Source organism: Ovis aries, chromosome 10 (genome assembly GCF_016772045.2).
Source record: "Ovis aries strain OAR_USU_Benz2616 breed Rambouillet chromosome 10, ARS-UI_Ramb_v3.0, whole genome shotgun sequence".
Lineage (NCBI taxonomy): Eukaryota > Metazoa > Chordata > Mammalia > Artiodactyla > Bovidae > Ovis > Ovis aries.
Genome location: NC_056063.1, coordinates 34,635,464 through 34,660,244, shown reverse-complemented (window position 1 = coordinate 34,660,244; position 24,781 = coordinate 34,635,464). Strand labels below are relative to the sequence as shown.

The window sequence follows — 24,781 nt, the reverse complement described above, 5'->3', positions numbered from 1 at the left end:
TAGTCATTTCTTAAGCTACGTTCCTAGCAGTGAAAAGCAGAGTGTGAATATGTGTTGAGTTAAAGGCTGTGGACATTCGTGTCCTGCCCAGCATCGCCCTGCCTGCTCGCAGAAACACTGTCCTTCCTGCCCTCGTCAGCCATGTATGAAAGACTCATTTCATTTCCCCCCTCTTCGTGCCTTTTCAATATTATTTTCATTGCAGTGAAATTGACGTCACATTAAGTTTACCGTTTTAACCATTTCCCAGGAAGCAGTTCGGGGACATTAAGCACGTTTACCACCACCATCCCCAGAACGCTGTCCTGACCCCACACAGGAAACCCCCATCTTCCTACCTCCAGCCCCTGGGGACCACCCTCCGGCTGTCCAACTCCAGGTCCATCATAGCAGTGGTTCATCATTTTTTTAAGAGAAAAGAGAAAAAAATTAAACCTCATGGCCCATCCCCCTCAGAAATCACCCAAAGGGGAACAGCTAAATGTCCAGGTGCAGTGTTGAAGCAAGGTGACAAGCCCTCCAACTCTCCTAGGGCCTGTCCACCTCGTCCCGTCACGCTGCTGCGGTGGGGCCTGCGGCATCAGCCGGGACACTCCTGGTTGTCGGGGGCACTGCAAGGCTGCCCTTCAGGACAGGTAAGTGGGTGGGTCTTTCTAAAATATTTCTTCATTTAATTGCTTGGCAGCACTGGGTCTTAATTGCAGCACATGGGATCTGATTCCCTGGTCAGGGATCAAACCCGGGCCTCCAGCATTGGGAGCTCGGAGCTCTAGCCAGTAGACCACCAGGGAAGTCCCAAAGTCGTGTTTTTAATCAATATAACTTCATACTCCCTTGTGCAAATATACATCCTACTTATTTTCATTTCATGTAAAACTATGGGAACATCACTTTCTTAGTAGTATTAATGACATTCTAGACATTTAAGAGAGTGGGAACTTTGGAAAGAATTAAGTCTCTCAGGGTTACTTAGAGCCAATGCAACATTCTTTATACTGTATATCCTGCTAATTTTATTTTTGTCTTATATTCATGATTTGTAACACTTTTGTCATCTCTAAGTAATTTTTAGTATGCCACATACCCAGAGAATTTCAGAATAGTAGTCAAACTCAGTGAAGACCTAGGACACTCCATATTTCAGACGTTGGATTAAGTATAAATATAAGGAAATGGCAACCCTCTCCAGTATTCTTGCCTGGAAAACTCCATAGACAGCAGATCCTGGTAGGCTGCACTCCTCAGGGTCACAAAGAATTGGACATGACTGAGCAATCAACACATGTTGATTAGAAGAAGTAGGTATAGAAATTCAATTTTATAGTAAATGGAGTAATTTAACTTATTGTACTGAAGCAACTTTATAAAAAAGGAAGCACGAGAATTCTGACTTAATAAAATGTTGTTTATTTCACTTTGTTGTTCAGTCGCTAAGTCTTGTCCAACTCTTTGAGACCCCATGGACTACAGCACGCCAGGCTTCCCTGTCCTTCACCATCTCCTGGAGTTTACTCAAACTCATGTCCATTGAGTTGGTGATGCCATCCAACATCTCATCCTCTGTTGTCCCCTTTTCCTCTTGCCCCCAGTTTTTCCCAGCATCAGGGTCTTTTCCAATGAGTTTCTTTCACCTAGAAAACTTGAAAGCATAGCTGGAGTGTTGCTTTATAGGACGTTTTTCTCCCGATAGAGTACTTATACAATTTCGAACATGTGTCCAGAAACACAGGTCCAGCGGGGGAGGCCATACCCACTTTCTTCGGGTCCCTGTCAAGGTCCCTCTGTGGTGAGTTCTCAGACGCCTGGCCTCTGATGCAGAATCCCGGTGGTGGTGATGACATCTCCTCCTGCGACTCCTGCCCTGAGCTCCCTGGAGAAGACACTCACTCTCTCGACCCAGAGAGCACAAGCTTGGCTTCCCTGGACTCAGACAGCCATCGGGGTCTGGTCGGTGGAGCGGGGCCAGTTCTAGCTCATCCGGAAACCTTTACAGACACTACTGATTTGTCGAGACTCAGCGACATGCTGCCGGAGCTTGTGCAGGCTCGGGTCGTGCTCACTGCTGGAAACCAGCTGGATCAGGGGCGAGGAGATGCCCCACACCTGACCACACAGCCACCCGCCCAGGTGAGGCCCCCCCAATGGTGAATCTCAGGATGGGTGCAGTACTGACTCAGGAATGCCAAGAGAGAACCAAGCTCTGACCCCAGAAAATGTGGGGGACCCTGGGGAGAAGGTCTTTACATCCTTCATACCTTCTTGTGTGTTATAGGAAAGTATGTTTACATTAAATTTCAGGAGTTGCTTTTTTTTTTTTTTTTTGTACTAACAATCCCACCCCTTTGAAAATAATTTATTTCTCTTTTATTTTCAATGAAACTTTAAATTCCTACCCAGACACTCATTTATATTTTAACCTCTATTTACTCTTTTCCCCCAGCTTTATGGAGATAGAATTGACATATAACATTGTATAAGTTAAAAGCGTGCAGTGTGCTGATTTGATTTATTGCCAAGTACATCCTGGCATGTCCCAGTTGGCTGTTCATGTGGTAAAGAATCCACCAACCAGTGCAGGAGATGTGGGTTTGATCCCTGAGTTAGAAAGATCCCCTGGGAGAGGAAATGGCAACCCATTCCAGTATTGTTGCCTGGAGAGTCCCATGGACAGAGGAGCCTGGACAGCCACAGCCCACAGAGTCAGAAAGAGTTGGACACAACTAAGTAAGCAAGAAATTTAAAAAAAAAAAATATATATATATATATATATCAGATTTCTAACCTGTGATGCATTTGTTCCCCAAAATGTATTTTTACGCAGTAGTCTTCTTGTGGATGGTTTAAGCCCCCCAGAGTCTGACAGTGATAGTTATGGTTGTGGTGGTATAGTAGCTCAGTCGTGTCTGACTCTTGCAACCCCATGGACTGTAGTTCGCCAGGCTCCTCTGTCCATGGGATTCTCCAGGCAAGAATCCTGGAGTGGGTTGCTGTCTCTTTCTCCATGTAGTTATGGTTCAGGATAAAGCAGGTAGGAGTGAGCAGCTTCCTTAGTCTGTGTGACTCAAATTTAGCCAAATTTTCCCTCAACACACCTCTCCAGAAGGGAAGAGGACTAAGATGTTGAGACATCACTTGCAAAGACGTTTGGGGAATGAAATAGCTTGTTCGATTATAGGAAAAGCTTTTGTGGGTGGTGTTTTTTAACAAACATTTTAAATGCCAGCCTGAAATGTGGGAGGAATGGTAGAAAAGAGATGAGATGACCTGGGTTCTAGTTTCCCAATCTATTAAATCCTCTTTTTTCCCTCTCTCTCTCTATTGGCCAACTAAGTATAATTTGCCTTCCATAGTAGCATTTACATGGTTGGTATTATCGTATCAGTTGACCAACTTATTTGACAAAACTATCTTATTATTGAGAGAACCTCAGAAATTTCTATTTCGAGATAATCTGCTTAGACTTGTGAAAAAAAATTTACTGTAGATGTATCTGATATGTCATCAATGCCAAATTAGTAGTAAGTTGATGAAAAGTGACTGCAGAAATGAGGGTTTCACGCACGTATGATAATATGCAGTGGCCAGACCTCAGCCCCTCCCAAAGTCAGGTCACTGCCCTTTTGTGACAGGGTCACACCTAAAGGCTGCTCCCTGCCAATGATGTTTGCCCTGTGACATGTATGAGTGTTCCATGGAGGTCATTTATGAGAGAAGTCTCCTTCCCAAACTCTTTCTAAGCTTTCTCCAATAGCATCACAGAAGGTTTATATTCAAAGACCAAGAATGGCACTAATCATTAACCATCTTTGTTCTTTCAAAGAATAAAGAATCCTAAAATCTTTGCCCATAGTTGCTTTAAAGAAGTGCGACGCAGAACCAGGCTTGAAATGTTTGACAGGTTGAAAATCGGCAGAAGAACTGCCCATTGATATAGTTTCTTGGGGTTCATTTTCATCTAAGGGCTGTTTGCCCAGATGGAGTGAGTGGGTTGTTAGGAAGTCTTTATTTTTATTCCCAGAGTACGTGGGTGCCTGATATTAGGATGCCGTAACAGGATCTTCCTGTTCATGTGTCGGTGAATTCACGTGCACCGTTAGGAAAAAGTGAAGCGCCGCCCACCTTCACAGTCGCAGTGTAGGGCCCCAGTTCCTCAGGTGCTGTGTTCAGAACATTCCTTGTGTCACCATTTCAGGGGGACGAAAGGACTTGCTTCTTTCTTCAGTGAAGTGTCCAGCAGAGCCTGCGTGTGGACTCGCTGCCGTCTGGACTTCTCATGGCTTCTGGGGAAAAAGTGAGTCTGAACTGACCTGATGTCATGTAAAGCTTCTGAGCCAGGCCCACCATGAGCCGAAACCTCGAGGAATGGAGCCTCCAAGCTTTGCATCTTTTCCGCACAAGGAGCGTCTGAGCGGGAGGCCAACTTCAGAGGCACAGTGGGCCGGGTTTGCAGCCTCCGAGCTTCGGGGTATAACGAGAAGCAGAAACAGTCATGCTTCTTTTCACGGTGGATGTGGTGGTTTGACGAGACTGAAGGCCCAGAGTATAACTTTTCATTCACACTCTCTGGAAATAATTTCGCATCTCCTACTAAACGTCAATGTCAGATCGGTTACCTAGTTTTTACGTAGGATGGGTTCACAGGTGAGTGTTTCTATGTACTGGAGGTCACCTTTTCATCATCTGAATAATCAGCGTGGGAGGTTAGAATGGACCTCCCATGGCCTGCCTGAGTCTTGGCTCTTCAGATGGTGGCCTGGGAATCAGAAGAGATCAAGTCTTACAGAATCGACACTTCTCCATCAGCCACTGTCTCATCAACCCCAGCTGAGTTAGTGACAGGAGGGGCCTAAGTTAGCGAACGTGGTTGGGAAAGGGCTACCCAACCCCTCCCCCGAGTTAAAAGCTCCTTAATCCTCATCCTAGATTAGCAGATTTCCTCGAAAATCCACTGATATGGAAGCATTTGTTACTTCTGTCCCTGGGACTAAGCTCAAAAGATCCAGATTTTCTCTTCTATAGAAAAGCGGTATTTATAATAATCTTTTGTTTGCATCGTGTTTTATAATAAAGGCTCTAGAAATGCCAGCACATGGTGTGTCCATGCTCCTGAAACACGATGCCAGGTGAGTAGTCTTAGGAGACGACTCTGCATATTAGGACCAGGAGAATAAGCACAGCGAGGTGGACAGATTGTAACTGCCGTCGTGTCATCTGATCAGCATGTTACAGGGCTCCCTCCAATCTCCTAAGCTTGGTCAGCACAGCAGTTTCCACTGCAGCCCAGCGACGCTGGATTGAAGAGTCCAGTGCTTCTACAAAGGCGATCCACCCCCGCCACCTTGGTGTTGACGTGCTAGAATTTGCTCTGCAGCTAAGACAGAAACCCAGCTCAGTCGTGAACCAGGGGACGGCTCCTTAGCTCTTCATCTCTGCACGCTGGAGAGGATTTATTTGAGCAGGATTTCTTTCTTTTCCTACCATGTTCATAATCAGTCCTGGCTGTTGCCTTTTAAGTGATGTCTATTAGCTTTGTTCCATTTGCCCTTAAAAAAGTCATAAATCTTCAAACACCCATGCTTTAGAGAATGCTCACATATTTTGTTTCTGAGTTGCTCCTCCGGAATCAGCGTCTTCTCCTGACCTTCCATGTGAGCACTGGAGGCAATTGCCAGCAGTCCAGTGGTTAGGATTCAGCACGTTCATCGCCAAGGGTCCGGGTTCAATCCCTGGTCAGGGAACTAACATCCCACAAGCCACACAATACGGCCAAAAAAAAAAAGTTTGAAGTGAGCATTAGAACTCTGCCTTTCCCAGGACATTGTTACTTCTCTCATATTACCTGGTGCTTTTCTCTCTTGCATTCATGAGCTCTCACAAGGTGTCTCCCTCATCTTCCTCCATCCACAGCTCAGGCTCCCTGCAAAGACACAAGCTCACCTGGGTTTGGTGTGTTGTGTGTGTGACCTCCGTTCCTTGGACTGAAATAGGAAATTAGAGCGTCTCACAGTAACGCATAGCCTTTCCTGTCTACCCGGTGCCCAGCCAGAGTTAACCGACTTTTTCTGTTCCTTTTTTTTTTTTTTTTTTTTTAGTCTAAACCAATGATTCTTAAGCTCTGGCATGCACCAGCTCTTCTGAGATGTGCCTTTAGGAAACTCATGCAAAGTATTTAGAATCTGAGCACAAGAGGGCCAGGAAAATGCAGATTTCAGCTTAAGTCACATGTGCTGTAGTCTGCAATCCAATCACTTTTGTTACAACAGGGTGGGCCAGGGCTGCCTTCCTTTTTTCTAACCAGAGTATATCTTCCATGTGTAGAGCCCTCATTAATGTCAAAGGCAAGCACTTGGAGGAGAAAGCTAAGATTGATGGAAAAGAGGCTCTGGCTCCAAATCTGGAAACATCACTTTTGAAAAATAGAGATATTGTTGTTGTTGTTTAGTTGCTAAGTCGTGTCTGACTCCTTGTGACCCCATAGACTATAGTCCACCAGGCTTCTCTATCCATGGGGATTCTCCAGGCAAGAATACTGGAATGGGTTGCTATTTCCTGCTCCAGGGGATCTTCCCAGCCGAAGGATTGAACCTACGTCTTCTGCATTGGCAGGCAGATTCTTTACGGCTGAGCCACCAGGGAAGCCCAGTAGAGAAAATTAGGGTTACAAATGGATTTTATTTGATACAACATTTGAAAAAATCCTGGGTTATTTTAATCAAGATGAAGACATTGTCCCACCACGTACTATGGGAACAGACAATGATGTTATATCCTGTGCTCTTTGTAAACACTGGAAAGGACAGTCCAGCTGGCATCTCATATCATTGGAATATTGGCAGCACTCAGATAAAATCAGCTGCCGGCATGCCAGGAAATCAGCATCAGGTGATAACAGGACTGGGCGTGCGAATCCTCGCTACTTTCTGCACCACAGAAACTCACCAACAAGGATGAGATGAGGATTGGACAGCAACCACAGAAAGGCATGGATTTTCTGATTTTGTGTATATGGAATATATTTTTCCAATATAGATTTTTCTACTTTAGATAAAGTGTTCATGTTGCTGTTACCTAGGTCAAGCACTGTTGTCTGTGCTAATAAAAAAAAAAAAAGAAAAAAAAATAGAAAAGGAAAAAAATCCCATCATTGCTTTAAGGCAGTTGGCTTGCATCCATTTAGACCTCATCTTGACTATTTTGCATACTGGAATTTATGAATTTGTAAATGTTGGTTTTCTTACATAACTAGTTTTGTAAGACCTTTTTTTATTTGTGAATAAAATTGTTACCTTGTATTCCTGTCAACACATCGGGTGAGAAAATGATGGATGGTGTGAATGCAGCTGTGTTTCCCCTCCTGCTCCCCATGGAGGGTCTCACTAAGATCGTGTCCTCCCCACGACCCCTCTCCGGACCTCTGACCTCTGAGGACATAGAATCCTCCCCAGTGACCTGGTTACATCTCTCAGGCATGAGGCGGGTCAAGCTACTAAAAAATGTTCTAAGTTATCTGAGAGGCTTTGGTGTGATTTTATCATGATCTCTCTTTTTGGTCCTTCGTTTTGTTACACCAAGTGGGCAGGTCTGAAGAAGAAATTCTCCATTCATCCTCTTTGGAGGTCAGTGGGGCTGGGGGAAGAGGGGCTGCCCTGGGGCAGCAGTGGTCACCTCAGAGCCTCTTTCCTCTTGGTTCCTTCCCTTCTCCTTTCTCAGCCCCCTCTTCCTCCCCTCAGTAAAGCTTTGAAAGTTGTTCCTAGATTTTGAGAGGACTTTAGACTTCCTGAGCAAAACATGGATTATTCACTTTTTAAATTTAATTTTTATCTTAGAGTTGATTTACAATGTTGTGTTAGTTTCAGGCATGCAGCAAGGTGATTCAGTTATACGTGTATCTATTCTTTGTCAGGTTCTTTTCCAAAAAGAGAGCTTCCCTGATAGCTCAGTTGGTAAGGAATCTGCCTGCAATGCAGGAGACCTGGGTTTGAAGATCCCCTGGAGAAGGGAAAGGCTACCCACTCCAGTATTCTGGCCTGGAGAATTCCATGGACTGTATAGTCCATGGGGTAGCAAAGAGTCGGACACAACTGAGCGACTTTCACTTTCCAAAAATAGGTTATTTAAAGCGTCACTGTGTTCTCTCAGCTCACCGTTCAGTGTCCCTGTGGACCCCATAAGGGAAGGACACTCATCACCTTCTTTCCTCTTTCCCATTGTCCATACAGACGGGGGCTGGGGGCTGGAGGTGCCTCCAGCTGTCTAAGGAAGGCAGCTCAGATCCAAGCAGGGTCCCACAGGGGGCCCGAAGGACTCTGCCGTCACCTAAACGTTGCACATGCATGATGACTGCCGTGATGAAGGTCGGTTGGCAGTTGCCTACTTGTCATTCTGAACTTGTCTCTTTGTTCCATTTCAACTTGAGCAGCTGTCATTTAAAAATATATATATTTGGCACCTGATAAGGTATTAAAATATAGCTTAAATGTACCATTCGGTTATCTTGAAACTAAATGGCAGTCTGAGAATTTCCAAAATCTTCTATAATTTCTAAGACATTTCACGATTCAAAAGCGGTCATTATGCAGAGTCAGCAGAGGAAGGTCAAAGCTTGCTTTCTGCCCTCCAGATCCCGGCAGGCAGCGGGTCCTTTCACAAACCACAGTTGCCTTTGAAGTGGTGTGATTTATGGCTGCTTTCAAATCAACCTCTCCAAGAGCCTCGAATGTGAAAAACTTAACCAGCAAAACACTTTCTCTGGAGCCATGGGTGGTCTTCCGAGCCAGGTTTCAATGATTCATCTGTAAAAATGGAGGATTTCTTTTTATCTTAATTTCTAACAGCATTAACTATTCCTGTTTGAGACAGAAAGAGCTGTGTTCTTTATATTTTGTTTGGGGTTGAGCATAGCTAGCAGGGCCCTGCAGAGGCATCTCCTCCCTGGGGTGGACTATTTACAGTCAATAAAAGATCTGAGAAAAGGTTGGTGATCCTTTAATTGCAGGTGAAGGGAGGCAGGTGGCCCATGCCTGGCACATGTCCCCCGCATCCCCCGCGGTGTATCAGGTAAGAGCCGTCTCCCTTGAAACCTAATCAGGAATCTAATTCCTCCCAGAGGCCTGGCTCTGAAAAGACGCTGTTTCCTGTGTCAGGCCTGCCTTCCTTCCTTCAACGTATAGTTGTAGAGTTATATAGTGCTGCTGTTTAGTTGATAAGTCGTGTCTAACCCTTTGCAACCCTGTGGACTGTAGCCCACCAGGATCCTCTGTCCGTGGAATTCTCCAGGCAAGAATACTGGAGTGAGTTGCCATGCCCTCCTCCAGGGACTCTTTCCCAACCCAGGGATCAAACCTGGGTCTCCTGCATTGCAGGCAGATTGTTTACCGTTTGAGACATCAGGGAAGCCCTGGTCACAGTCTGTAGCTCCGTGTGTATAAATGTTGGTTTTCCTCCAAAATTGAATCCAGTGGGTAGAGTTACCCAACCAAGGATATGCCCACTTTGGAGGCAACTCTGAAAGATGCACTTAAAAGAAATCTTAAGTAACAGCAGCATTATCAAAATAATGAATTGTCCAACCAAGGAACAAACATCTTTGAAGTTAATGATATTTATCTGAATATTCAAGGCTTGTTTTTCTTTTTACTCTCAATACTTAACTGCTAGACCTTGTGTGCCGGACATTTCTGTCAGATGTGATGAATATGCTCAAAGCAAGATTCTTCGCTTGGGGACCCACATGTGACATTTGAAAGCAGCTCATGTCTTCTTCAGCGCATTTACATCTGTTTCCTCATTTGACTTCAGGTCTGTCCTACAAGCAGAATTACGATCTTCCACTTACAGAGAGGGAAATGGAGACTCAAGACAGTAAACACCAGTCTTACAGTCAGTGAATGGTAGGAAGTGGTAGAAAACATGGGGAAAAGTTTTCGGCCAGTAGTGGTGGAGCTGGGATGTGAACTTTAGGTTCCAGTCTCATAGCCACGATCCCCCAGCTGTGGAAGCAACTGCAGAGTCCTTCACACTGCAAGATGGGGAGTAGGGATCCCAGTTTCTGGCTGCATTTGTGTGGGCTGAAGGCACGGGCTCTTAGCTTCATCCTACAGCCTCTGGCTGGAGCTGGAAGGACCGCAGAGATGGGTCCAGCCGTTTCAGCCCAGAGATCTGAGGAGGATGCCCCAGGGAGTAAGAGAGGCCTGCAGGCAGTCCCTGGTCCATCTTGGCCCTGCTCCAAACACAGGGCCATTCACCTCTTACTGCGCAAGTGCACAGACATGGGGACAGAGAACCTCCACTTCATCCCTGGTCTCCTGGCTCCGAGCATGGAGGACAGCTGTGGCTTGATGAAGCTGGACACCGAGGCCAGATTCCAATGAGTCCTGCCACCAACCGCTGGGTGAGCTTGGGCACATCACTGACCCTAACCACCCCTCACCCACGAGGCTGCCGGGGGTCCACCCTGACCTGGCCTGGGGACCCCTTCATTCCTGGTCCCAGCCTTCTCAGGCCAATGGGAATGTGCAGGGTCGCCAAGGGTGTGGAGACTCCAGTTCCTGGGAGACATGGAGCCCAGCCGCGGGCAGATCCTTGAGTTTCACTCTGGCCTGGCCGTGGCCTGTGTCCCACCGGCCCCCACCCCAGCCCTGCCTGCCCTGTGAACAGGGGCCGGCGGGGGCTTCACTCAGCTGGGCTGGGGTGCCAGGCCCTGCCCTGGCCTTGTTCTGGCACCTGAGCCCATGACCCCACTTCTCTGCGTCTTTTCTTTACTGCGGCGAAACAGAGCATAGAATTGACTGTCTCAGCCCCCTTAATGCACCGCTCGCCAGTATTCGTCCTTTCACACGGTTGTGCAGCCATCACCACCCTCCATCCCCAGATGGATGGAGGGAAGTGTTTCTCCTTCCAAACTGAGTCTCTGCCCCTATTAAACACTCTCGCCCCTGCCCACGGCCGTCCAGCCCCTTGGCGAGCACCGTTCTCCCTGTCTCTGACCGTGAGGATGCACACAGGTAGAAGCATACAATGTTTATCCCTTCGCGGCTGGTTTGTTTCACTGGGCTTAATGTCCTCAAGTTCCATCCGTGTTGCAGCCTGTGTCAGAAATCCACCTTGAGGTTTTTTTTTTTTTTAACTACTTCTGTGCAAAATGGTGACTATTTCTAACTCTCCAGAGAGAATATTGTAAGAATCAGAAAATATCTAAAGCTGTCACAGAGGGGTCCTCAACAAGTGGAAGATATTATTATTTCTACATGTGTTACCAGTGTGATAAGACGTGGAAACAGTCTGCAAGCAAAATGGAAAGAGTCTTCAGACAAAAAACTGTGGCCTGCCATTCCAGTGAATGAGGAGTGTTGCTTCCCGTGAACCATCCACCACTGCAGCCGCCCTGGTAGTGCAGAGAGGGGATTCGGGATGCAGAAAGACAGAACACTGGCCCTGGACAGTTAAGATGCAGATTGAGGGAGTAATTTGCATGAGCCCAGACCTCTTGCCTCTTGCCGAAGATGAAAGAACTGAAACCGTTAACTTGAGGTATCTGTTATTTAGGCTCAAGGGTAAAGAATCCACCTGGATGCGAGAGACTTGGGTTTGATCCCTGGGCTGGGACAATCCCCTGGAGAAGGGCTTGGCAACCCACTCCAGTATTCTTGCCTGGAGAATCCCATGGACAGAGGAGCCTGGCGGGCTACAGTCCAAGGGGTCGCGAAGACAGACATGGCTGGGTGACTAAGCACTGCAGTTATTTTTGACCAGCGGTCATCATTTGCTGTTTCGCTACGTGTTTTGGGGTTGTTGTTGTTGTTGTTTTTCCCTCCCCAGCAAACACACCTGCATATCCTGACTCCTCCCTTCCTTCCCCCGAGCAGTTTCTCAGAGGACCTGAGAGGCCATCTCCAGGGCTACAGTCCTCAGTGAGCTCTGGGAATAAAACCCAACTTGATACTTTTAGGTTGTGCGTTCTTTTCAGTAAACAAGTCACAGCTACCTGTTCATCTGGGCCGGTGGGGCTTGGGGTGATTTCCCTGCTTCCCGTGGTAACATGGGGTTCTTTAAAGGCAGAAGAAGAGAAAGGCAGAGCTGTGGTTTGCGGCCTTGTTCCCTCCAGGGGGAGGTGTGTGTGAGGGGTGGGATGGGGGCTGCAAGGAGACCAGGGTGTCCCAGCCCCAGGTCGGGGGAGGTGTGCAGGCCCTGCAGTTGGGAGCTCCTCGGGGCCAGCATGAGGCGTGGGGCCCCCCGGCAAGATGCAGAAACCAGACGTGCAGACATACAGCAGTGAGCGGCCGACCCCCGTGGGCTGGGAGACCCTGGGCCCGCTTCCCAGGGAAACACCCAGAACTTAAAGGGAGAGCTCAGCTGTGAGAGGCCACTGCTTTGGCTGGTGGAAGGGGCCAGACCCGCAGGGGTGACGGGAACAGCAAGGTGATAGGCCGCGGTGACAGCGGCTAGGAAGTGGGTGTCGGCAGGCGGCTCAGGGTGCATGCATGCACCCCTGCTGTGTGGGGGCTGGGGTTCTACCAGTCCTTGCCGGGTGTGTGTGTGTGTGCATGCTAAGTCGCTTCAGTCTGTGTGCTATTCGTTGCAACCCCAGGGACTGTATCCGCCAGGCTCTGTACCCGCCAGGCTCGGTACCTGCCAGGCTGCCAGTGGGGTTCTCCAGGCGAAAATACTGGAGTGGGTGCCATTTCCTTCTCCAGGGCATCTTCCCAACTCAGGGATCGAACGCACATCTCCTACATTCGCAGGCAGGTTCCAGCGCCACCTGGGAAGCACCCCTGTTGGGTAAACCTGTCTAATATCACTCCAGGAATGGAGATGGGCCCAGGCAAAACCGGCCACCAGGAGATGCCCAGGGAGCCAGGGACTGGAGCGGCTCCAGCCTCACCCCTTGTGGGACTCGGTCCACGCTAACAGCCATAGACGGCTCTTCCTAATCCAGCTGATGGAGGCCGGGGCATCTGGCTGCAGCCACAGGGCCCAGCACCCAGTACTGTCCATCAGTGAGCGGGGAGGACCTGGGCAGCCCTGCAGGAGCGCAGCCAAGTGAGTGAGCAGCGGGGCTCCACAGTCCTCCCTGAGCTTCAGGCCTCGGGACACCATGTGGTACTGGGGGCCCCAGTATGCCCAAGGCCCACACCTGCCGGCTCAGACCTCAGCACTGCGACCCCCAGCACTGGGGGTGGTGGACCAGCCTTCTGAGAATGAATGAATGAATGAATGAAGTAGCTCGGTTGTGTCTGACTCTTTGTGACCCCATGGACTGTAGCCCGCCAGGCTCCTCCATCCATGGAATTTTCCTGGCAAGGATACTGGAGTGGGGTGCCATTTCCTTCTCCAGGGGATCTTCTCAACCCAGGAATCGAACCCAGGTCTCATGCACTGCAGGCAGACTCATTACCATCTGAGCCACCAGCGAGCCCAGCCTTCTTGGGAAAGACATGCTAAAGCTGATAGGGGAGAAAAGCTGTTTGGTGGTATGGCTGCTTTTCATTTGCTTTTCTGGGGGCAGAAGAAGCTGGGGAGCAGGCGGAGCTGGGAGATGGTGACCAAGCCAGCTGGACCCCGAGGGTTCCCCAAAGCCCACGGTCCCTCCCGAGCGTCCTGCGTGTGGGGTGCCCACCCCGGGGGGAGGGGGCCTTTGGTGCATAGCCCCGCAGCGCCTGCTCCTTCCCAGGTGTGGTCTATCTACTCCGATCTGATCTGCTCCTCAGGGCCCAGATCAGAGGGAGAATTTCTTCTTTCTTGCGGTTCCTTTGAAGGCCCTGGGCTTGCATTCCTTCCCAGGATGTCTGTGAGCCCAGCCTCGCTCCCCTCGGCCCCCCGGGGCTGAAGCTGAGATTCCAACTTGTGCCGGGCTGTGATTTCTCCTAACATGGGGCCCCAGCCCTGCCTCAGCCCCAGGCCCAGCGTTGACAAGCCTGCCTTGGCCTTACCCAGTGAGTAGCTTCTGTGACAATGTCCTGGGGTCGGGCAGCTTCAAGGCTGTGCCACCGAGTCGTGTGGCCTAGAGTACAGGAGGGCCCGCTTGGTTTCATGCCCTGTTTGCTGTTGCCTTCTAGAATCCCTCAGTACTGGTTTGAACCTGGAACTTTGTGTTCACTCTGGACCAGGCCCTAGTGGGTTAGAAGCTGGGGCCCAGTCTGGAGCACATTCACGTGACCACTGAGGGCAAGCAGTCATGGGGAGACATCAGGGGAGGGTGAAGGAGGTGGACGTGGGGTACCCCCTACAGCTTCTCCCCTCTCCCCTCCACTGACCCTCCTGTGTCTCTCATTCTAAATGCCCATTGTGCTTGCTGGGACCTGGGCCTAAAAGGGTGCTGGGCAGCTCTGTGCCCGTAGGCCAAGTCGCCCCTGCCCAGGGGACGAGGAGCAGGTCCCCCTGCCTCGGGTTTCACTGTGTTGGAAGCATCTCAAATCATGGTGCCTTGAAAGCAAAGACAAAACCTCTTTTGGATTTCCAAGTATAGGCCAATCAGAGAAACTGAAATGTCTTCTGAAATGTGAAATGCAGTAAAAGCAGCCGGTGATGGCTTCACACTGCAGGTGTGACCCTGGAGAGACTTAGATCGGGGTCGAGGGGGCACGGGGTGGGCAGCACTTTGTGATGCTCAGAAGACTGTGGCCCAGCTTACCCCAAGAAAGCCTGACTGGTGACTTGGCTCTCAGTGTGATGATCTCCAGGTCCATCTATGGTGCTGCAAATGGCGTGCGTTCTTCTTTTTATGGCTGAGAAATATTCCATTGCGTGTATGCACCGCATCTTTAGCCATTCCTCTGTCACCGGGCATTTAGGTTGCTTCCATGTCTTGGCTGTGGTGAACAGTGCTGCTATGAACATAGGGGTGCACCTATCTTTCTAAATTAGGGTTTTCTCCAGATATGTGCCCAGGAGTGGGACTGCAGGATCATGTGCTAATTGTTTTTACTTTTCTGAGGAACCCCATGTCGTTTCCCATAGTGACTGCACCAACTTACATTCCCACCGTCCATGTAGGAGGGCTCTCCTTTCTCCACACTGTCTTCAACACTTGTTATTTACAGACCTTTTATTGATGGCCATTCTGAGTGGTATGAGGTGATATGTCATTGCAGTTTTGATTTGTATTTCTCTAGTAATTAGTGATGTTGAGCATCTTTTCTGATGCCTATTGGCCATCTGTATTCTTTGGAGAAATGTCTATTTAGCTCTCCTGCCCATTTTTAAAGTTTTATTGTTGTTGTTGACTTGTATGAACTGTTTATATATTTTGGAAATTAAGCCCTCATCAGTCACATCACTTGCAAATATTTTCTTCCATTTCTGTAGGTTGTCTTTTTGTTTTGCTTATGGTTTCTTATACTGTGTAAAAGGTTGTTAAGTTTGATTAGGTCCTATTTGTTTATTTTTGTTTTCATTTCTGTTGCCTTGGGAGACTGACCTAAGAGAACATTGGTACAATTTATGTCAGAGAATGTTTTTCCTGTTCTGTCTTCTAGGAGTTTTATGGTGTCATGTCTTATATTTAAGTCTTTAAGCCATCTTGAGTCTGTTTGTGTGTATGGTAAAAGGGTGTGTTCTAACTTTTACATGGGGCCATCCAGCTGTCCTAACACCACCTGCTGAAAAGACTTTTCTCTGTTGTATATTCTTGCCTCTTTTGTCAAAGATCAGTCGACCATAGGTGTGTGGGTTTATTTCTGGGCTCTCTAGTCTGTTCCATTGATCTTATGTCTGGTTTTGTGCCAATACCATGCTGTTTTGATGACCGTAGCTTTGTAGAATTGTCTGAAGTCTGGGAAACATCCTGACAGTAAATGATGAATAGGGGAAATGAGACCCAGAGGGGAAAACATTGACTTAGGACCACTTCTGTACCCTGTTGTCATCACCGCAAGCCGCCCGCTCATTCACCAGCCACTTAGCCTGTGTCAAGCACCGTGTTTACAGCCATCCCGAGATGCAGGCAATGGGAGTGTAGTGTTACGTGTCAGAGGTGTAGGGGTTCAGTTCAAATTGTCCCTCAGATGAGACCCCTCCCTGGAGTGCTGATAGCCAAGGCCCTGAAGCTGTGGGTTTAAGGTGATATTTGAGAGCCGAGGAGGGTGTAAAGCATTTTCAGCATCTGAGAGGAGATGCATGGAGATGAAATAAGTTTCCAGGATCAAGAAGGCCTGTGGTAAACCTGTTCATTTGTCATTTACAGAATGCTCCCAACCCAAAATAACCCTGGAGATACTGAGATTAGACAGCTGAAATAGGATAGAAGGAGAAAGTATCATTGAGAACAATATCTAAAGGCTGGAATCAAAGCCAGAAGATGTTAATAGTGTCTAAATGTAGCAAGGGTCCCATTTTATAAGGCTTGGACTTGAGCCCTCCTAGATAGAGCAATCTCCATTTTATTTTTAAAGATCCTGCAGAAAGAAACTCTCCCTCTGTGCCCCTATCCCCCACCCCCAGGAAATCTGTCCTTGGCTCCCATCCCAAGCCTCAGGATTAACTGTGGAGAAACTTTATCTCTAATCTTTTTCTAGTGCTAACCCATCTGCATCATGTAAAAAAGATGGGAACCACAGCTCATCCTGCCCTTGACAGGAGAACGCCTCACCCTTGGGAGGAATACTTGTGCCCGTACATGCGTTCACAGTCCCACAGGCCCGGTTATTTCATGTTTTCATTGGAGCTCACGTCTCTGAGTCTTCCCAGGACTTCCCCAACGGCATGGCCAGCAGGATCTGGAGGCAGAAGGAGGGTCTCCGTGGTAAGGCCCACCCCCTCCAGCTTCACCTCCCTGCCCAGATGACCCGGGGAGGCGGCTGCCCCATAACTGAAACTCTGAAACCCCACAAGCCTCCCAGATGAGGATGAGACCAGGAGGCAAAAAGCCAGAGGCACTCATTGAGGGCAGTGAATAACAGGCATCAGGGTGGAAAAAATTTAGGGATTGCCCTGAGGAGGGCAAGAATCCCAAACCAAGTTACTAATGGCAGGGAGATAAAGTGTCTGGAAAAGACAGACACTGAGAGAGACCTCAGGGGAAGGAGAAAAGGCCAGCAAATTATATGTGAGCTCAGAACGGGATCAGGGGACCAACCACACGGAGCACTCAGTTGTGAATCACATAGTTGAGGGATAGAGTCAGGGACCAGGAATGAGGGCCATCGCTCTGGAGCCCTGGAGCCAGCAGGCCGGCCCGCAGACAGCAGAGACTTAGCTGAGGTGCAAAGGATGGACAGAGGGCCCGTGGAGCGGAAGGTGGCAGGGGCTGGATGGAAAGAGTTCCCCGCAGAGCTGGTGCCTGTGGACACGGGCCGGCCAGGCCTAGCCCTGGGCATGGGGTGGCCCACGAGGGCAGACCAGCCATCACCAGTGTGTGCAGAGCCTGGATGCCACAGGACCGCTGGCCATGCCTCTCTGCGAAGTATGTTGGGGACCAGGCGGTGTCAGAACCATGGGCCCATGGAGGGTCTGTGCAGCGGCTGTGGCCCCTCAGAGCCTGGGTGAGCTCTGCGGGAAGGGATGAGCATTTCCTCAGCCTCTCAGGCCGCCTGCAGGACGCTATCACAGGCTGACCCTGGCAGGGACTGGTCAGCTTGTTCCCACCTCCACTCACAAGACCCAGGTCTCTGCAGAGGCCCTGTTCCCCAGGCCTGGCCTTTCTGTCCCTTCTTGGGGTCTGTTGTCTGCCCTTGTCTAAGGCTGAGAGTTGGAGGAAGGCAGGGTAGACAGAGACAGGCAGAAGGCAAAAAGCCTCCAGACAGGGTGGGCATGGGGACAGCCCAAGAAGCCAAGGAGAGAAGGCACGGGGTGGTGGGGAAGCCTGCGGGATCCAAGGGCATCAGACAACGGGCAGAGGGCAGGGAAGCATCCAGGGGCCTGGACCCCATTTCAGCCACACGCCTCGTGGGCTCTGTGATGCATGGCCATCTCCCATGCTTTGTGCAAATGAGTACTGAGCCCATGCACCAGACTCAAAATGCAAAAATGACCTGCGTGGACCCTGGTGGGGATGCAGAATGGGGGGGATGTTGGGGGAGCAGATGACCACACTCAGGGGAGGGGCAGTGACTGAGGTGTGAGATGAGGCCCAGGATGGGGGTGGCCGTTCAGCTGGTGGTGATGGCATTGTGAGGGGCGATGCGTGGGCTCCTGCAGACGGAGTGGGGTCTGGTGGGCAGGGCAGGGCTGAGGGCAGCTCTGTACAGGAGCATAAGGTGGAGGCTGGGCCCTCTCTGCCTGGCTTCGTAGCTGTGCATCCTCAGGCAAGTGACAACATCTCCGTGCCTCGGTTTCCCCATCCATAAACAAGGACGGAGAATGGTACCCACCTCCAGGGTCATTCTGAGGATTACACATGTTAATAGACATAAAGATCTTACGAGCATGTCTAGCACGAAAAAACTGCCCATTCTGTAAAAGTGGCCGTCTGTTTTTGTCATGTGTTGGGAGAACTTGGGAGAATTCAGTGTGGCCAGATGGGAGACACCAGATCCAGGGCTGGAAGATGGGAGGGTGAGGCCTGAGAAGTTACCATGGACAGGTGCAGGCCCTGGGTCTTTTGGAGACTGAGATGAGAAATAGCTTCCAACACTTCATGCTATAGATTTCTAAGTATATTACTTTTTTTCATTATATTTAAAATTATTTTCCAATTCCATGACTTACAAAACCCAAAACACACTGCTACTTTTATATTACCTCATTCAAGAGCTGTACAAAGCTATTGTTCAAACATGTATCGGTGTGTGTGGATGCTTAGTCATTCAGTCACGGCCAACCCTGTGACCCTTTGAACTGTAGCCTGCCAGTCTCCTCCATCCATGGGATTCTCCAGGCAAGAATACTGGAGTGGGTTGCTATGCCCTCCTCTAGGAGATTGTCCCGACTCAGAGATCAAACCCGCATCTCCCACTTGGCAGGTGGATTCTTTACCACTGAGCCACCAGGGAAGCTGTCTACAGATGACCCCAAATGGTAAGAATAGCATGTATGTGTTAGTGGCTCGGTCATGTCTGACTCTTTGTGACCCCACAGACTGTAGCCCCTCTGTCCATGGGATTCTCCAGCAAGAATACTGGAGTGGGTTGTCATTCCCTTCTCCAGAGGATCTTCCCAACCCAGGGATCGAACCCTGGTCTCCTGCACTGCAAGCAGATTCTTTACCATTAGAGCTACAGGGAAGATTAGTAATCAAAGCAAAAGCCATTGACATCTCAGTGCTTCTGAAAGCCTTCACGTGAAGGCAGTGCTCTGCGGCTCTCCTGTCCTTTCCGGCTCTTGGCCTGGGAGGTGCCCAGCAGAGGTGCTGAGGGTCCGGGAGAGGACTTGGGGAAGGACCTGGGGAGAAACCACGGTAAACCTCTGAGATAAAGAAGAAGACACTGATTTTTAAATTAAGTTATAAGCATCCACCTATGCTTCTTAAAAATACATACATCCCTTCCCCCAAAACTACATTCTTCTGGGTGAGGGGTGGAAGGATGGCCCTTCCAGGCAGAATGCTGGGTGTCCTGACGCCTTCAAGGCAGGGTGACAGCTGAGAAAGATCCTGCTCCTCGAATGGCAGCCCCAAAATGTGAAGAGTTAAAAAGACTCTGAGGTCAGGAAATTCTATCCTGGTTTCGACAGCGTCTCCCCGGCCCCCGCTTTCCCACAACCACCCCATGGCGGCCAGGAGGTCCTGCCAGAGGCCACTTGAAAGAGAGGGGTTGGTCCATGCTCCTGGAACTGCGAGTCTGCACGTCCACAGCCCTTGATAAACATCCGCGGACAGGCTGGGGCTCAGCTCTCCCCACCCCCAGCTGAGGGAGAGCAGGGGTGTCCCAGGGCGGATGGGGCCTCTCGTTTCCACACTGGCCTCAGCATGGGCTGGTGGCGTGCCTGGCCAGACCCCGGACGTGGCCAGACCCCTGAAGGCCCCTCTCTGCACACACGTCCCACAGATCCTGGGTGCCCGGTGCTGGGCTGGCAACATGATGGGACAGGCCGCCGGTCACCCTGGCGCTGCTCACTGTGCTGGGGGCACATACAAAAGCGGCACTGGGCCACCAAGGGGCTTCCTGGAAAGTGAGGGGGTGTGGTCAGTCACGGGTAGACACGCCAAGTAGGGGATGCTTGTCCTGAGTGGGAGGATGGGGGACGGAGCATGGGGAGGAGGGGAGGGCAGGGGCATTGTGTGGGCAGCAGCCTTGGATGTGCTGGGCCTCCGGCTGGCAGGAAGCGGTCAGCGAGCACCCCTGGACAGAAGGCAAGCGAGCACGGTCCCAAGACATGGTGTGGTGGGAGCCCAGGAGCCACGCTGAGATACTGGTGTGGCGTCTGAGAGGAGGGTCCCCACAGTTGTGGGGGCGGGGTCCCCGGTTCAGACTTGACTCTCCCCTGGCTTCGGAGCCCCACATCAGGCTGCCCAGCTGACGTGGATATGGATGGAGGAGACTCGTGGACACAGGGGAGGTGATCGGGAGGGGCTGCCTGTCCCTGGAGCAGGGCTGGAACCCACACCCAGTGCCACAGGCACCCTCCGGGTGCACGCCAACACCGAACATGACACTGACTTCTGCTCACAGGGACCCAGGGGACGTTAGCCCCGCTGCGACGACAGCTTGCGGGAGCCTCGACAGACCTAGAGCGATCGACGGCAGGGGTGCAAGCCAGGAAGTGTGGAGAAGGCTAGAAGCCCATGGTGCAGGGCGAAGGATGGGCGGCGTCAGTTGTGGGCTGGTGGACAAGCTGGGCGGCAGGACACACCCCACTTTGCAGGGCTTCCTGACCCTCCTGCTGTCAAAGCTCTCGCTGTGGCTGGTTTCTAGTTACCCAAGGGAAGCCAGGAACTTGGAGCTGGGAAGGGATGCGCATAATGGGCTCTTTGGAGCTGTTCCCATTGATGCCAGCTCTCCACTCGGGGGGACGTGGTCCCACCAGGGACCCAAGAGTATAGAGGTAAAGGGCATGGACTCTAAAGCCGGGCAGACTGGATTCAAATCACAGCTCTGGTGTATATTAGCTGTGGAATCTTAGACAAGTAACCTATCCTCTCTGTGGTTCAGCCGATCCCTTGTAAAATGGGGATAATAATTATAGCTACCTGGGGAGTGTTGCAAGGAGTAAGTGAATTTATAAAACACCTAGCATGTAGTAAATATTTAAATGTTTCACAAATAAAATATAGCAGAAAGAGGGCAGAGTTCATGTTTTGAATGTTTCTGCGTTTAAGGACCAGTTCACAAACAGGCACTTATGTGCCTGCAAAGAACATTAGACAACAGGTGTGGAAGGAGACCATTTGTTGTTTGCTTTTAAAAATATATCATTAGTATTCCACAGAGTTTAGTGTCTTAACGTAGACCTCTTGCAGCCTTCAAAGAGTCAGGCACATCTCCACCGGAGGGCCTTCCCATGTGCTATTCCCTGGCTCCTCCCCCAGATACCCCATGGCTCCTCCCCCAGACACCCCAGAGTTCTTTCACTGTCTTTTGTCGCTTTCCCAGGGAGGCTGCCTCTGACCTGCACTTTTCCATTGTCTGGTTCCCCAGACTCCACATTCCCTCCCCTTTTTACCCCATGGATGTTGTTACCTTTTAAACCACTGCTTGTTCATTTTATTTTCCATGATTCTCTGCTAGAGTGGAAGTGCCAGGACAGCAGAGGGGGTTCACTGTTCCATTCACTGGTGGAACCCTAGTGCCCAGAAAGTGCCAGATGCACAGCGGGTGCTTAGGGAGCATTTGTGAAGTGAATAGAGGAACACATGTGTCTCTTTGGACTCAGCTAAATTCTCAGAGTTATTAACTTCATAATAATCATGCCGAATTGCTCTGAAGCTTCAGCTGTAAGTTCAGTAGTCTGGATGGTTTTTTAAAATTTTTATTTATGTCTGATTTCACTGGGTCTTTGTAGCTGCACTTGGACTTTTTCCATTTGCAGCAAGCGGGGGCTACTCTCTAGTTGCCTCTTGTGGTTGAGAACAGGTTCTAGGGTGCTCGGGCTTCAGCAGTTCCGGCTCTAGGGTTTGGGCTCAGGAGTTGTGGTGAACGGGCTCAGTTGCTCTGTGGCATGTGGGAGCCTCCTGGACCAGGGTTGAACTTGTGTCCCCTGCGCTGGCAGGCGGATTCCCATCCACTGTACCACCAGGGAAGTCCAGTAGTCTGGGTTGTAACTCAAATATCAAGGTGGTTCAATCAGTTCAGTTCATTTCAGTCTCTCAGTCGTGTCCAACTCTTTGCGACCCCATGGACTGCAGCACGCCAGGCTTCCCTGTCCATCAGCAACTTCCAGAACTTGCTCAAACTCATGTCCATTGAGTTGATGATCCCATCCAATCATCTCATCCTCTGTTGTCCCCTTCTCCTCCCACCTTCAATCTTTCCCGGCATCAGGGTCTTTTCAAATGAGTCAGCTCTTCGCATCAGGTGGCCAAAGTATTCAAGTTTCAGCTGTCAGCATCAGTCCTTCCAATGAATATTCAGGACTGATCTCCTTTAGGATGGACTGGTTGGATCTCCTTGCAGTCCAAGGGACTCTCAAGAGTCTTTTCCAACACCACAGTTCAAAAGCATCAATTCTTCAGCACTCAGCTTTCTTTATGGTCCAACTCTCACATCCATACACGACTACTGGAAAAACCATAGCTTTGACTATACAGACCTTTGATTGTCTCCATTTTTTTAATATGCTGTCTAGGTTGGTCATAACTTTCCTTCCAAGGAGCAAGTGTCTTTTAATTTCATGGCTGCAGTCACCATCTGCAGTGATTTTGGAGCCCAAAAAAATAACGTCTGTCACTGTTTCCACTGTTTCCCCATCTATTTGCCATGAAATGATGGAGCCAGATGTCATGATCTTAGTTTTCTGAATGTTGAGTTTTAAGCCTGCTTTTTCACTCTCCTCTTTCACTTTCATTAAGAGGTGTTTTAGTTCCTCTTCACTTTCTACCATAAGGGTGGTGTCATCTGCATATCTGAGGTTATTGATATTTCCTCCCAGCAATCTTGATTCCAGCTTGTGTTTCTTCCAGCCCAGCGTTTTTCATTATGTACTCTGCATATAAGTTAAATAAGCAGGGTGACAATATACAGCCTTGACATACTCTTTTTCCTATTTGGAACCAGTCTGTCGTTCCATGTCCAATTCTAACTGTTGCTTCTTGACCTGCATACAGATTTCTCAGGAGGCAGGTCAGGTGGTCTGGTATTCCCATCTCTTTCAGAATTTTCCAGTTTTTTGTGATCCACACAGTCAAAGGCTTTGGCATAGTCAATAAATCCTTTGTTAGTGACAGTAGTAATCAAGTGCTATCTGAGGATGGGATAAACCTGTGTGTAGGTGTGAAAAGCCACTTTCCCTTACAGCTAGCAGTGATTGTAATGTCAGGAGAAGGAAAACCTGAAAGGGGGAAGGAAAGGGTTAGAAGGAGGGGAGCCCAGCAGGTGGGCTTTTCCCCCAGCCCCTCTAGGGCCTGACTCCTCCCAGGTGTGCGTGGATCTGTACTAAATGAGTTTTGTGAAATTGCAGGGGAACAGCTCTTTCTGTGGGCATCAGTTTGTGCTGTTCCCAGGTGATGGTTCTTGGTTTGGGGGCTTGGGGTGGGGAATGCTGTGGAAATGTGCAGTTGTTTTCTTTGAGGGAAACTGCAGTGGGATTTCAGTTGGCTGGTAGCCCCTGATGCTGTTACTGAACCTCACGTGGGTTCCCTCCTCTGGTCCCAGTAAAGCCTACCTGTGACTCCTGGTTGTGGTGAAGGACAGGGCAGCCTTTACTGCAAGGCCAAGCAAGGAAAGGTTTTTGAAGACAGGGTTGGGGTGTGAGGGAGAGGGTTGGGGCGTAACGAACCAGTGGTAAAGCTCCTGCACATTCTTCTGATTGGTTGGTGGTGAGGTAACCAGGAGTTAACATCATCGACTTGGTTCCAGCGTGTTTGGGTCAACTTGCTTGTGCTCAGTCAGCAGTTAACTTCTTACATCTGATGGGGATTTCAGTATCTGCAAAACAGCTCAAGGATGGCTCAGACTGTTATCTACAGCCCCTAAGGAGGAACTAAAGGTTTGACTTTGTTTAATGGCTAAACAGTTACTGTTTTGAATTGCTTGACTATTTGCCTTTGTTTCTGCATTTTCTTACCTCTCTGATTCGATTTGCTCTTTGGAACTCGGTGAAGGCCTATGAGGCTAAAGTTTTTCTACAAACAAGAGGCAGTTGGAGGACACAGGGGAGAGGGGTCTGACAAAGGAAGGGCCACAGGGTCCTCCTCCATTACAGTTCCCCCCTTCTTTGATACTGCTCATTCTTGAAGGGGAACAGGTGCAGAACAAGAAAGGGAATAAAGTTTAGGGTACAGAGGTTAATCATAAACTTGGCAGAGGACTCAGTTCCAGCTAAGCCTGGAGGCCCACTGCTGTGTAATGGGACCATGCTTCCCCTGGGTTCTCCAATCCATGACTGAGCATGGACCATTTCTTCTTTTTCACGTTTCTTTTTTCATGTTGAACACTTTGAGGTGAAATTCACATATACACACACTGATTTTGTGTGTATAATTCAATGCTTTTTAGGGTATTCACAGATTCACGCAAACATCACCACTAATTCTAGAACATTCTTATCCTCCCCAAAAGAAACCCCATACCTTCCAGCACTCACTCCCCGTTTCCTCCACACCCAGCCCTGGGTGAGTGAGCGAGGTCGCTCAGTCGTGCCCCCGACTCTTTGCGACCCCATAGACTGTACCCTACCTACCAGGCTCCTCCCTCCATGGGATTCTCCAGGCAAGAATCCTGGAGTGGGTTGCCATTTCCTTCTCCAGGGGATC

At 49.5% G+C, this 24,781-nt stretch overlaps 1 protein-coding gene across 2 annotated transcripts in view; it reads left to right on the top strand.

The window, feature by feature from the left end:
• Window positions 1-7,292, top strand: part of TNFRSF19 (TNF receptor superfamily member 19) — a 96,546-nt gene extending 89,254 nt beyond the window's left edge. For both annotated transcript variants that reach the window (XM_015098178.3, XM_042254900.1), the window contains exons 8-10: window positions 533-635; window positions 1,722-2,127; window positions 4,193-7,292. In XM_015098178.3, the coding sequence (XP_014953664.3) occupies window positions 533-635; window positions 1,722-2,127; window positions 4,193-4,225 (542 nt within the window). In that variant the 3' untranslated portion in view covers window positions 4,226-7,292. The remainder of the gene's footprint in view (window positions 1-532; window positions 636-1,721; window positions 2,128-4,192) is intronic.
• The last annotated feature ends 17,489 nt before the right edge of the window (window positions 7,293-24,781 follow it).